The sequence below is a fragment of the Balaenoptera musculus genome, chromosome 3 (assembly GCF_009873245.2).
Source record: "Balaenoptera musculus isolate JJ_BM4_2016_0621 chromosome 3, mBalMus1.pri.v3, whole genome shotgun sequence".
NCBI lineage: Eukaryota > Metazoa > Chordata > Mammalia > Artiodactyla > Balaenopteridae > Balaenoptera > Balaenoptera musculus.
Window position 1 is genome coordinate 122,736,341 of NC_045787.1, and position 15,525 is coordinate 122,751,865.

The 15,525-nt window shown below is 38.6% G+C and overlaps 1 protein-coding gene across 3 annotated transcripts in view; it reads left to right on the forward strand.

Moving 5' to 3' along the window:
• Window positions 1–15,525, forward strand: part of STK32A (serine/threonine kinase 32A) — a 124,227-nt gene that overhangs the window by 96,510 nt on the left and 12,192 nt on the right. For 2 of the 3 annotated variants that reach the window (XM_036847643.1, XM_036847644.1), the window contains exons 7-8: window positions 2,884–2,973; window positions 10,683–10,780. In XM_036847643.1, the coding sequence (XP_036703538.1) occupies window positions 2,884–2,973; window positions 10,683–10,780 (188 nt within the window). The remainder of the gene's footprint in view (window positions 1–2,883; window positions 2,974–10,682; window positions 10,781–15,525) is intronic. The other variant, XM_036847645.1, reaches the window with a different exon arrangement.

Sequence of the window (15,525 nt, forward strand, 5' to 3'; positions counted from 1 at the left end):
CAGGGGAGGGAAGTACTTTTGGCATCTAGTGGACAGAGGCCAGGGATGCAACTAAGCATTCCGCCACGCACCGGACAGCCCTTCACAGCAAAGCATGATCAGGTCCAAGATCTCAGTAGTTCCAGGTTGAAAAACTCTGTTCTAAGGCTCCCTCAGGGCTGGGGCTTATGGAAGAGGCCAGCGTGGTCCCTCACACCCAAGCAATTCCTGTGTCCCTGCATCAGCAGGTGACCAAACCTTCCTCTGTGAGCCAGAACTCAGATTCATTTCCACAGCACAGAAGGGGACATGGCAGAAGGATCCCCACGGTGAGCACAGGGAAGTATGGCAGCATCCTGGGCCTGGAATGGAGACATCGGGGCTGGTGGCCAGGGGCTCTGCTTTCCTTGTTCAGCTTGAGGGCACCAGGCAACAGTTTCCAGTAGATCCTGACCCTCAAATGATTCCTCCCCATTGTTTACTATGCACCCTGGTGGGGGAACCCTGAGCCAACCAGCAGATAGTTCTTTTAGTTTGTTCAGCTCTTTGGTCTTATGATAAAGCGCAAAAAGTTTTTGGGCAATTTATAACCCACCAAAGAAGTCCTGGACCAAATTCTAGATCCTAATTCTAGCTCTGCTACTTCTAAGCACTGAGAATTTAGCCACAAACAGCTCTCCTGTAAAATAGGAACTACTTCATTAGGCTAAAGTGTACGAAAACCTTTTGAAAATTGCAATTAATCATATGAATGTAAAAAATACTACTTATAATAACACTAACATTCTTTCAACCACATTCGAAAGAAATGTAATGAGTGAGTACTTACTGCAGTCAAGATCTTCTACTAAGCCTGGTCTTCTTTTAAAAGTGTGGTCTCAAACTTTACTGGGTATCAGAATCACCTAGGGAGCCTTTTTAAACACTGGGCCCCCATCCTCCGAGTTTCTGATTCAGTACGCAGAGGTAGGGCCCAGGAATTTGCATTTCTAACACTTTCCCAGGTGATACTGATGCTGCTGGTCTGGGGACCGCACTTTGAGAAGCAGCTGACTCTGAAACATCCTCTACCTTCTACTTCTACATGAGCATAGCCCATCTCAGGACTGAGTCGGCTTAGAACACCTGCCCAGGCTAACGTTAGAGGATCCCATGCCTGGCTGCCCATCTGAATCACCTGTGGAGTTTCTTGTTCTGTTTCTAACGTGGATGCCTGGCTCTCCCACCAGTCCCACTGCATTGGTGTCCCAGGAGAATGAAGTCCAGGCGTGTGGGTTTCACAAAATCACTCTGGAGCGTCTGATCATGACAAACAGCAGCTTCCTGCCAAATGCTGAGCAAAGCCTTCCACAGCATTATTTCATTTGATCTTCCCAACAACCTCATGAGAAGATGACTGCTATCATCTCAACTTTACAGAGAGGATAAGTCACCTTTTTGAGGTAGCATAGCTAGTTAGTATTAGAGCCGGGACTTGAAGCCAGGTGGTCAGACTCCGAAGAACAGGCTCTTAATCACTGTCTCCAGGCTCACCTGTTTTGTATCAAACCTTCTGAAACATTGATCCAGGGCTTTGAGCGTGACCCATGGGGAGAAACAGAGAAAGAAAATACTGAAACAACCTATATTATGATAGGGTGATTTCTGGAAATCATCTGTTGGTACCACTTATGCAAGAATACCTTCACTTTCAGCTTGATGAGCGCTACTTTTACTTTATTAAAATGTCATCAGATATAAACAAAACACTTTTTGCACCACACAAAACCCTGGTGATAAAGACAGTGAGATTTCTCGTTAGCGGCAGGCTGAATGCTATCAGGGAGCAGATAGTGCAGTTGGCAGGAGGGAGCGTGGTCTGTGGGATATGGAAGAAGAATCCCCTCCAGTTACCACCATGTCTCATCACAACCACAGAAGCATGCAAATGGAAATGCCAACACTTCACGATCCTCTCAAAGCATATGACTTTCCTGCCAACAGCTAACAGAATGGGCTTATCCTACTTCTGGCTGTGAATGTAAGGACCCTAATACACTTTGTAAGGTGTGCTCCCTGCTGAACTTAAGTGTTAGACCCACACTATATTGCCATGAGTGTGAACACTGCAGAGAGACCCTAGAGATCATCTAGTCCGCCCATGAATTCTTTTTTTTTAAAGGGAAACTTAGGTTCAACACAGGAAAGGATCTTCAAGTGTATGATGTATTTGGAGCAGAATTCAGGGCAGGACCTAAGTCTCCTGGCTCCCAGTCTAGGGCTCTTTCTACAGCCTCTTTAAAAATAAAACTTGACTTTTCCCTACTTTCCCTTGGTACATTATTTTGTTGGGGACCCCTGGGGGACAACCTGAACTCTCAGACAAAAAACTACTAATTATATTCAGAAAAACAAGGAAAGAACTCTTTCTTGGCAAAGGAATAAATATATGTATCCACAGTCATGTCTGCTTTGTATTAACAACATTTGTTTCTTTAAAAAAAAAAAAAGATCCTGTAAAGATGCTTGGAAATTTGATACTTCAAATAGTTCTTATCTGCCCCCCTCTTGATTCTCACAGGCTGTACCAACTTAAAATGCTGACAACAGGCAAAAATTGCCTAAGTAGAATTTACCAGAGCGTGGGCTCTTAAAGACCAAGGTTAAAACTTTCTGACATTGAACTACAAATTTACAACCAGACATTAACCTTTTCGTGTTTTGGCACCTGGAGGGTTGCTGGTTTAGACTATATTGGTCTTGGGGATAGGATAATCGAGTTTTTACTGCCTGTACCCAATTGCAAATGGCGTACAAGAATTTACAAACGAAGCTTCCAGGTACTTTTGATAAAAAAAAAAAAAGCATGGTGTGCCGCTGGGTTGAATGGAACTTAACGTTCTCTGTGGTCCTTCTCTCTCGCAGGGCACGTGCACATCACAGACTTCAACATTGCTACGATGCTACCTGTGGAGATGTGCCTCACCACCGTGGCCGGCACCAAGCCTTACATGGGTATGGGCCCCCTGAGCCGCCATAGCGACTAAGAGGAAGGCTTTTTTAACTCATTCCTGTAGACACCATGTACTACGGGTTCAGTCGTCCGTAGGGCCTTGCAGCTAGAAATGACAAGTCCCCCCTCTGACTTTACCTGGAGAGCTTCTAATTTCACAGGTGTGCGGTGAACTTCAGGAATCTCCTTTTAGCAAGCACCCAGTCTGATTTTGATTCAGGAGAATCACGGATTACATGTAAAAACACTATTTTATGAGTTATTAAGGACAGTTTCTACCTACTTCCTGATGAAGAATATTAATAATTAATTCAGTAAATATCTACTAATTGCCTCTGTGTACTCAACACTGTTTCAGGTGCCGGTGATCCTGCAGGGAGCAAAACATACAAGGTCTCCAGCCCGTGGAGCTTACCTTCTAGTAAGAGGAGTTAAAAAAAAAAATAGAATCAAACAGAGAAGGTACAGCCATAAGTAGGATGGTAATAAGTGACATAAGTATTATTATAACCATGATTTACATAATCCTGCATAACATGCATAGGGCTGTAAGTTCACAAAGTACCTTCCAGTTATAATTTTGGTTTTAGGTTTATCACCACAACAGTCCCGTGAATAATTCACAGGTGAAATATTTGAACTTGAAATTAAAGGCAAGAGCAATGCCACTTTCTTTCACTATTTCATTCTCTTCCTCGTGGAACTAAGGAGAGAACTAAATAAAGAGAGAGGAAAAGAGAACTCTGTGCAGGGCCACCTCGCTTTCCAAGAGAAAGAAATCATCTGTGGGGAAAAATGAGCCTGATTTTATATGGTATTTGAACAACTGCAAATTTCCTGGCTTCCAATTATCAGTGGGGGGGAATAAGTCTCCTTTGTCCTTCTGAAATAATGGACACATATAATTCAGCCTATTTTCTTGCCTAAAACCCATGGTACTCAAATGATAAAAAGGAATCTCTGAGACTGCTGGTCTGATGAGTTTATTCCCCAGGTTTCCTGGGTTTCCATATTAAGGGCTATTTGCTTGGAGCCAAATCAGAAAATGTGCATCTGGGTTTTCTAAGCCTGGTTTCCATGGTGAGAGGAGTAAAGGAAGACCATCTTTCTTTTCTCTCCCCAGTGATTTTAAATACAATATCCGTGTAATTTGATTCTCCTAAAAATTGGCATTTCCAGTCTTTTCACGACACAGAGCTAGGAAATTGGAATCCAGTCAAGCTTCTCTGCACCTCTCCACCCTCACCCTTATAATTAACAATTACTAATATTTATTGAAAGCCTTCTAGGGACCAGACAATGTGTTAAATGTTTTGCATTCATTGACTCATTAATTTTTTCTCAACAACCCTGTGAGGCAAACTGTAATTATCACCATTTTACAATGAGGAAAATAAGAAGCTAAGTAATTTGCTCAAGATCACATGGCTAATAATTGAAAAAGCCTAGATTTAAAGCAAGCTCATTCTGACTTTAGAAAACCAAGCTTCTCCCTAAAAGAGAGAGAGAAATTTAAAAGTTTATGTATTTATGATTCTTAAATAGATGTAAGCCAAATTAGGTAGGCCACGCTCTTAGAAATGTTTCTAGTTTTATTTTAAAAAATGAATATCTGACTGTCAACGCTTATATTTTCATCCAGAAGTTGTTCTTGCCTTTGATTTTTGGATAGGAATCTTCCTAAGAGATATCACAGGCAGAAGTCTGCTTTCTCTTTTTAAAAATTATGTTCCCAATAATTTGGTAAAATCTACCTAACAGACATTCACCAGCACTCATTTTATAGCATTCCTGCAGAATGTAATTAGCAATTAACCAGAAAGAAAGAACACTCTAAAAAGAAAGAAAACTAGGATGAAATACTGAATGAAGATTATAGGAATATACAACACTTTCTAATGTAAGATGCTTAGCATATTATACAGCAGTTCCTCAACTCTGGCAATAAGAAGATGAGCTGCCTGTCAGTTCTTGTTTTGTTTTTTTAACATCTTTATTGGCATATAATTGCTTTACAATGGTGTGTTAGTCTCTGCTTTATAACAAAGTGAATCAGCTATACGTATACATATATCCCCATATCCCCTCCCTCTTGCGTCTCCCTCCCACCCTCCCTATCCCACACCTTGTCTGTCAGTTCTTAAGCACCTGCACCCAACAAGGAAGTTTTACTTTTTTGAATTCATCATCTTCTACCTCCATGCTCTTTCCAATCAACTCCAATCCCTCCTTCTCCCCACCCCTGGTCTGTGTGAATATAATCCAGATCACTTAGAGCTTAACCAATTAAAACATTCCTCTTCTCCAAATTAACCAAAGCAAACAAACAGATATACTATGGAAAATGTGTAAAATGCTGATTAAGCAATGGGGAAATTAATCTCTCTACTTGTAGATATTTATGGTTTCCTTCCAGACCTTTATTCTGTATACACACAAACACATTTTTTTAAATTGGATCATACTGGAGTTTTGCAACCTAAATTTTCACTTTAAAACGTAATAACAATAATAACAATAGGCATCATATACTGAGTATCTATTATGTCCCAAGCATTTTGTTAAGTTTTTAACATTATATCATTAAATTTTCAAAGCAACTCAACGAAATATGTTTTCATAGATTAAAAAAAATCAGGCCTACAGAGAAAGTGACGTGATTATAATCACACAGCAAGCAACTGGCAGAGCACAAAGTTAAATCCAAATCGAAAACGTCTCAAGTCTGGAATGTTGATGGTGATGACAGCGGAGCAGGAGGAGTAATGGCTGACATTTACTGAGCTCTTCCTGTTGGCCAAGCACTGTCCTAAGTGCATGTGTTACATCATTTAAACTAAAAGCAATTCAGCGAGGGATGCCAGAGTCTAACCCTCCACACGCTGCTGTGCTATCTCTCCGCCTCCTGGCAATAAGCATGTCTCAGCCAGAACGGAAACCACTTCTCTCTGACTTCAGAGCCCAGCTCCGGACAACTGACACTACTTATTTTTCCAGGCCCATATATATAACTATCGTTTTTCATGTTCACATGCTACAGAATTAGAGGGCTGCATCAAAATCTATTGAACCAATTCCTTATTGTTGAATCTTAGGTTATTTCTCATTTTGAAATATAAATAAATTTGTGATAAAAATCCTGTTAGCAGAAATATGTGCTACAACTTATTTCCCGTGATAAATCCCCATACAAGGAAATTCTGGTCAAAGGGTATATATGTTAATGCATTTCCCTCCTGAAAGTTTGCGTTGATTTCTACTCATTTGCTCTGGAAGCATCTGAGGATATTCACTTCCTTGCATCCTCACCAGGGCTGCACTGTCAATATCTTAATCTTCGCAAAAAAGATAAGTGAAAACGGTACCTCATGATGACATTAAAATTGCTTTTATTTTACTTCTTTTGTAAATTGCCTGTTCATGTTCTTTGCCCATTTTCTATTAGAGTGTTAATACATTTTTTTCTATTTCTTATTATGTAAAGAATTCTTGACCTTTATATATAAAGGATATTAAATTCTAATGTATGTGTTTAAATATAATTTCCTACTTTTTAGTTGCTGTTGTTCTTATAGCATTTTTGACATGAAGAACTATGTTCCTAACATCAAACCCTTAGTCATATTCTTTTGTAGTCTATTTTATTTTTTTATTTTTAAAGGTTATAATCCATTTATAGTTATTATAAAATATTGGCTATATTCCCTGTATTGCACAGTATATACTTGTAGCTTATTTTATACCTAACAGTAGTTTGTATATTTTAATCCCCTACCCTTATATTGCCCCTCCCCCCATATTGCCCCTCCTCTCTTCCCTCCCCCCACTGGTAACCACTAATTTGTTCTCTATAACTGTGAATCTGCTTCTTTTTCATTATATTCACTAGTTGGTTGTATTTTATATTTTTAATTTTTTTTAACATCTTTATTGGAGTATAATTGCTTTACAATGGTGTGTTAGTTTCTGCTTTATAACAAAGTGAATCAGTTATACATATACATATGTCCCCATATCTCTTCCCTCTTGCGTCTCCCTCCCTCCCATAGATTCCACATATAAGTGATATTATACAGTATTTGTCTTTCTCTGATTTATTTCACTTAGCATAATACCCTCCAAGTTCATCCATGCTGTTGCAAATGGCAAAATTTCATTCTTTTTTATGGCAGAGTAGTATTCCATGGTATATATCTACCACGTCTTCTTTTTCCATTCATCTGTTGATGGACACTTAGGTTGCTTCCAGATCTTAAACCATTAGTCTTTTTACTTTATAGTTTCTACCTTTGATGATATTCTTAGCAAGACCTTCTTACCTCTAGATTTTAGACATGGTTACCTATATTCTTATTTTTGTTATAGTTTAATTTTTCTTAATCCAGCTATATATGTGGTAAGATATACAGTAAGGATATGACTTCATTTTTGTTATATTCTTAAATAATTGTTTTGAGACCATGTATCAAATAAGATCCCAAACATGCTGATTTGAGACATGTTCATCATAAGCTAAGTATTTTTATGTACTAGCATCTATATTCTGTGGCTTTCAAATCAATTATTGTAGCTTTATAATGTGGTTTAACACATGGAATGCAAGTCCCTTTATCCTTTTTCAGAAAACCTTTATTATTCACATATTTTATAGAGGAAATTTAGAATCATTTTTGTAAATTCCATGAATTATTTCTGTTGTACTATATTTATATATCAGTTTTTGGCCCCTTTCTTTATGTCCTGAGCAGAATCTACTGTCCCGTTGCTTTAAAATCTGAAAGCCAAATAATGGAAATCCAAATAGCTAATAAATGTATTAAAGCATGGGCAAACTTATTAGTAATCAGGAGAATGCCAATTAAACCACAATGGAAGACCATTACATACCCACTAGATTGGAAAAGTCACAAGGTTAGTTAATGTCGAGTGTGGATAAGGAGGTTGAGTAAAGTCTCACGCGTTGCTAGTCAGAGCGTTAATTGGTACAACCACTGTGGTAAATAGTTTGGCGTTATCTAGCATGGGTGAAGATGCACAGCCCATCCCAGAATTTCCCCTCCCAGAAATGTAACCTAAAGACCTGTGGACTTAGAGGAGTCTTACATGTGCAAGAACGTTCATGAGAGCATTGTTCAAAATACTCCAAATTGAAAACAATCCTAATGGCTATTAAAAGTAGGAAAGGTAGGTAAATGACAGTGTATTCGTATGGCTTTGAATGTGAACAAACTATGTGCAGCAAGTTGGATAAATTTTATACACATAATGTTGAACAAGAAAAGCAAGTCACTGAAGAAAACAAGCAGTAAGATTTAACACACACACACAACACACATACCCATGTTATATATATACACAAATACATATACATATGTTATACACACATCTGTTATATATACATACATATATGTCATATATATATACACACAACATATATATAACATAAGTATTACTAAAATAAGCAAAACTAAGGTGTTGCTTAGAAATGCATACACAGATAGTAAATCTATGTAGAAAAGCAAGAAGAAAATTACCGACAGAAATTCAGGATAGTGGTTACTTCTATGGTTGTAAACAGGACAGGACCCAGTGGTGGAGTCAAGATTCTATATTGTGCCCTGTGTAAGGTTACATGGCCATTTACTTATAACTGCTTGTTAATTTTTCTTTTATATTTACTTTTCTGAATGGAAGTATGGAAATACTTTAAAAACTAAATGAGATACTCAACGTATTTTTTGAAGGAAACTTAGTCCCTCTCCACCTCTATTTGTACCGTCTCAGGAGCAAGGAGTCCTCCTGCAGGGTTGATGGAAGCCCTAAGCATCTCCCTGCCCTGGCTTTTCAGCTCTTTGAGGGCTCAAAGAATTACCCATCTGTTATGCTTTTGTATGTTGCCATCATGTTTTTTCTTAGTGTTCTTCCAAAATTCCTCAATGCCTAGCATACTGTGAATAGTTGTTGAATGAATGCATGCATATTCAAGTGTCTTCATGCTGGAAAACAGTAAGTAGAAGAGGATTCTACTCGTATAAACTCCAAGGGTGGTCCAAGATGACAGAATACACAGCTTTCGTAGAGTGATGTTTATGCTGGTGGGTAATTTCTTAGCACAATTGTCTGTTTATCCCTCAAAGTTCTCTGCAGCTTCTCTGAGATATCTGTCACCTGTCACCTGGAGGGACTACGTCATCTACAGATGACTTGCTGTGAGATACTGATAAGGGAAAGCAGAAGTATAGCCCACTCCATCCGGTCTGTGGGAGCACTGTGGGGTCAGGACCATTATCTCCCAAACTGCATGGGGAGCTGTGACTTGCAGAAAGAATGCAGTGACGCACGAAAGGTGAATCCACCAGGGAATGAAGCTTGCTTAGTTCTGCTTCAGCGGGCTTTTATAGTCTGGGTCAACCCTGGACGTTGGGATGTCAACATTCTACCTCTCTGACTGGATGTTGCCCACAGGATTTTACTTGAAATTGAGTGCACCAGGCAGGGCAAACCTGTATGCAGGTCCCACATCACGCCAATTTCCTTTGTCCAGAGCCAGCACCTTACTAGCAGAGGCTTGGGTCAAGTGTGCAGCTTTTGGCTAGGTAAAATTCCCATTATTATGGATGTTTGCCTCTCTAGAAGAGTGCCTAATTTTTTGAGTACTTTCCAGCTGCCAGACACTGTGCTGAGATTTTGGCATGCATTATCTCATTTAGTTTCTCACCTCTGTAGGAACTGCCTTCTCATTGTTCTGATTTTGCTGATGAAGATTCTCAAGCTCAGCCCACTGACTCGTTTAAGGTCACAATAAGTGGTGAAGGCAGTTTTTGAACACAGACAGCCTGGTTTCAGCTAATGTTTGCAACCAGGGCTTGATTGATTGATTCAGTATTGTTCATTCATTTAACCAATTTCTGTTGAGTGACACTAAATGCCAGGTTTGGTACTGGACGAGCAAACAGAGAAGAGACCTGCCCTTGCTTTGTACTTCATTTTCCCCACTCCATCCCTCAGGAGTTAGGTGTATTCTTGGAAGGGTGTGTAGAAGGTAGAAGGTTCTCAGTGTGTTAGAGAACACATAACAAGCGGTCTCCACTGGGGTAAGATTGACTGAGGTTCTGCCTTCCACTGGAACCAATTCACAGAACTATGGGACAAAGTGTCAATGCCCCACAAGTGATGGAAAACCGTGTCTCTCTCAGAGTGCCCCGCCCTTTCTCCTCTCCCTCACCCCCAGTACAGGCTGCAAATGCTGCCTTTGCCTCTTCCAGATGACTCTGAGATGGAGAGTCAATCCCATGTAGCTGGAGCCAAATTCTGAACAATGTTTGCAGCAGTAATACAAATTTACGTCCTGATCACAACCCTTCCAAATCAAGACAATGAATGTAACCTCTTCTCAGCCTTCCTGCTTTCAGAGTCAGCCACACATCTGAGGCCTGATGGGATCCAATTTTTCATAGGTGCGTGTTCTAAGTCAGAGAAGAATTTGTCCATTAAGGGCTGTGTATGCCTGTGTGTGTTGGTGATGAATGAGAAAGACTAGAAAATTAGAAACTTTTGCCTGCAGTGGGCAAGCTAGCAATGGCTGATAAACACCCATAAAAGTGCTTGTACCCTTTTCCCTGGTCATTCGCCTTTGGAGGAACATGTTGGGAAGATAGATTTGTTAATGTCTCAGGGAGTAAAACTGACCTAACTCCTCTGTGTTTTTCAGCACCTGAGATGTTCAACTCCAGAAGAGAAGCAGGTTATTCCTTTGCTGTTGACTGGTGGTCACTGGGAGTGACAGCATATGAGCTGTTGAGAGGCCGGGTACAGTAGAATTACATTTCTCCTTCGTTACTCTTCCAGCAAGTTTCATTTTTACAGTGAAAGGATTGATTTTTTTTTTTTTTTTTTTTTTTTGCCAAAAGCCAAGTAGTTTGTTTCAGAGATGAAAGCAACAAGGCCATGTGATGCTGGTAACAACCCTTGGCACTTCTGCCCATAATTAATTCACTCTCCTGCATATGGGGCCAAGCGTGTGAGTTGACATTAAATTATGCAGATAAAATTAAATGAATTATAGGGATATTATTAACTCCCGGAGAGGGAAAATCGATACACGTCACTCCGTATCTTATATAAATATATTTGTTTGTTTAAAGAAAATAATTTTGCAGTCATAATCCAGGGCTCTGATTCAGTGTGAATTATTAATACGACACAATTCATGCCCTGTCTTGTTGGATTCCTGTCTTTCATTTGCCCTCTTGGGTTCTGGGTTCAGTGGCAAATTAGAGTAGTTTCCTTTTAAAAGAAACATTTCTTTGTTTTTTTAAAATTTACTTATTTATTTATTTATTTATTTATGGCTGTGTTGGGTCTTCGTTTCAGTGCGAGGGCTTTCTCCAGTTGTGGCGAGCGGGGGCCACTCTTCATCGCGGTGCGCGGGCCTCTCACTATCGCGGCCTCTCTTGTTGCGGAGCACAGGCTCCAGACGCGCAGGCTCAGTAGTTGTGGCTCACGGGCCCAGTTGCTCCGCGGCATGTGGGATCTTCCCAGACCAGGGCTCGAACCCGTGTCCCCTGCATCGGCAGGCAGATTCTCAACCACTGCGCCACCAGGGAAGCCCCAAAAAACATTTCTTAAACTAAGAAAATGCCTAGGAAGAATTTTGCTAAGAAAAGATTTTTTTTCTCCCTCCCATATTATTGTACCTCGTGGTAGTTCCCTGTGATTTCATTTAACTGACAATGTATTAACACTGTCAGATTCATTTTTCTTTTCCTTTTCTGCTTGGGAAAGGTGAAGCATAGTTACTGTTAGGTTGCTGAATTCATATCTACATATATAAATTCGGGGTTATTAGCTATAGTGACTATGCTACACTTAGATCCTCAGATCTTATTCGGCTCATAACTGAAAGTGTGTACCCTTTTACCAACCTCTCCCTATTTTCCCCACCCTCAACCCCTGGCAACTATTCTACTCTCTGTTTCTATGTGTTTGAATTTTTTTTTTTAAGATTCCATGTATAAGAGATATGATGCAGTTATTTGACTTCTCTGTCTGAGTTGTTTCAGTTTATGTATTGGACTCAAGGTCTGTCCATGTTGTTGCAAATGGCAGGATTTCCTTTTTTCTTATGGCTGAATAATATTCCATTATTCATATATACTGTATATGAATATATATTATATATGTTATGTATAATATTCCATTATTCATTTATAATTTATCCATATATGATGAATATTATGTGTAAATATATACCATCTATAGGTATATATTATAGATAAATATATGTATATATGTATAAATATATAAATATATAAATAAATACATACAGAAATATTTATATATAATAAATAAATATATAAATAAATATATATATGTATATCATGTACACACACATCTTTATTCATTCATCTGTTGATGGATATTTATGATGTTTCTGTGCCTTGGCTATTGTGAATAATGCTGCAATGAACATGGGAATGCAGATTCTTTTTTGTAAAGCACAGATATAACTTTTCATGTTAAAAAAAAATGCTTTTGCTCCCTAATGCCTCGTATATTCACACACACACACACACACACACACACACACACACACACACACATACACACACCCCTTCACCTGCCTTACCCACCCCTCTCCTCCCTGACACTCGTCAGACACCTAAGCTTGGCATTCTTTGCCCTTTAGAACCATGTTAACTTTTCAGATTTTGCTTCAATTTGAATGACCCTGACTCTTCACAAACTCACTTCAGCCTCTTTGGACTCCCTCCTGTCTCGAGGCGTCCCTTGGAGCTCTTTTCTTCTTGTTCCTTTGCCTATAAAGATATTTCCTAAGATAAGCCCTGGTCTTTTTTTTTAAAAAATCACTCTTTGAATAAGTTTGGAAATTGCTAAATTAAGTTTGAGTAAAGTTAAGGATGTGTCTTAATTGTAGAACTTTTCAGAATCCTTATATCTCATGTATATTGATCATTTCTAAGAAAGGACAGACTTAGAAAATTCTCAATTAAGAAGTTAAAAACTCATTTGACCTTCCAATCTCATCTTCTAGAATTAACAGCTTGTATTTACTTCCAAACCTTTTCTGATTTTATAAGGATAATGTTTTCACATACATGCGCATATAGTTATTGTTGTTTCAGTAAAAAGAGAATTATGCTTTAACCTGTCTGTTGAGAATTTTTTTTTCCACTTAAAATAAAATGTAGAACTTTCTACATCAGAACACGTAAATCTATTTTACATTTTAGGATTAAATCCATTTCGCAAATGTATCGCCCTTGTAAATGTTTCCAGGTATATCTATTTTTATGGTTTTAATCTCTTCTATATCATCAGACTGTAAATTTATTAAAGGCAAAGCCAGTGTTTTATACAGTTTAGTATTATCCACAATATTTAGCTTTCAACAGGTACATAACAAATGCTTGTTGAAAGTACAGAGGAACAAGTCACTACAAAACAATTCTGACACATTCTCACAAAGAATCACCAAGGAGCCTGCATGTAATTATGTTTCAAAATATAGCTTATCTGAAGAAATGAAATACCAACATTTAATTACAACTGGCAACACAACTAAACCACAGAAGAAGGGTGCTAAACAATCATTTCCTCCGCATTTACAAATTGTGATTAACAGAAAAATATATGCTTCAAAGGGAAATGTGCCTGAAACATCCCTGTGGTGTCTGATCTTTTCCTGACCATGGTCCCTTAGCCCTTAAGCTGCTTTGTCATCTCTCTGTGTCCCCACTCGCATTGCCATTCTAAAGGCAAGGTCCACGTCTTCTCTAATTTTGTATTATCCATAGTATTAGCTTACGATAGGGACGTACGTCGTTCTGCACTAATTGTACATCCTTGGCTGCAGCTCTTTTGCTTTTGTACTCCTGAAATAAGACTATAATCACAACACCTCACTTTGTCCCATCTAACATTTGACCTTTTCCACCTTGGTTATTTTTTATATTCTCATTCTTAATTTACATGCTGCCCTAAAATTGTCTGCTATATCCTGTCATTGCACACTGTAATTTTTCTTTATAGCATGTATTCCATTGATTTGTGTGTGTGTGTGTGTGTGTGTGTACAGTCTCTGTTATTATTTATGGTTTTGCTGAGTAGACTGTAGGCTCTACCACTGTAGAAATCCCATCTGTCCTGTCTTCATTGTATCCCCAGGGCCCAGCAGAGGTGCGGGACATGGTAGGCGTTCAATCAATATTTGGTAAATGAATAAATATAAAGCTCTGGTTGTTGATGGCTTAATGGTGGCTTTTAAAGTTTGGAACTAGAAAAATACATTATTGTATAAGACAAAGGTAATTTGACTATTTTGAACAAGTCGACAGAGTATGAGGATTTAAATATATGTGTATTACGTTCAGTCATATGGCCTAAAGTAAATGAAAAAAACACAACATACTTAAGCCATTTGCTTGTGGCATTTGTCAGTTCCTTTATTAGTTTATCAAAGCATTTTGTGTTTTTAGATGTCTCAAAAGCAGGTCTAGAGACATCAATGAATTAAAGAAGAAAATTAGAAAAAAGAAAAAATATATGTGCACATGCATATAACCCGGGAAACTTGGTGTGCCAACCTGCCCCAGTTCTTAATGGTAAACATGCAGTGAATCACATGTAGTGACCCACAGTGCCCTTGGCTTGCAAACAGTCAATAAACATTGATGACGCTGATAAGGTACCCGGCACTCTTTTTCTGATATTGAGTTACAAGGGTTATTTCCACTGTATCATTACTGAGACAAATGAATTAACTATGGTCCTTTATTCAGTCTTGAGGGAAGAAAATATGCGGCAGGGGTTTTTAAACCTTGCATTAAAAAAATAAAGTTTGGTCAATCTCCCTTTTAGGGAGTCAACCCCTAGCACTTCCTGGTTCCCTGGGTAACTGCCGTTGACATGCCATGCATAGACTTAAGCCTTCCTTCACATCACCTTTTTTGATGACTCATCTTGCTGTTCATTATTTACATTTATAGCCACCATCCTTTTTACCTTTATGTCAATAATAATATCTCTCCTGTATTATGTCTAATATATATTAGCCACTCTATTGAGAACTTTACATGTATTATGTCATTTAATTTTCCCAACACTCACCTAAGGTGGTTCATTTTACAGAAGAAGTAACTTCATCATACAGATGAAGGAATTGAAACTCAAATTGACTGACCCAGTTTAGCACTCAAATCCTCTTGCCTTCAGAGCTCCAACACTTAATTACATTATGTTACCTTTTAATAATGATTTACAACAAGGAAAAAATTAAACTCCTCCATTTCTCCCAATTTAGTTGGGAGAAATCGGTCCACAGTCATTTATTATCTCGAAAGAGTCAGGCACTTGATAAATGTACATATCCATATTCACTGTCCTGTTGTTGGTTAATCTAATATGAAAATTTTGTTCATTCAACAAACATGCAATGAGCTCTCACTAGGTGCTAGGTCCCATGGGCAAAAATGTGACTATGGTAAAATCTCCAGCTTTAAGTAGCTCACTTCACATAAAGAGAGACAATCCCA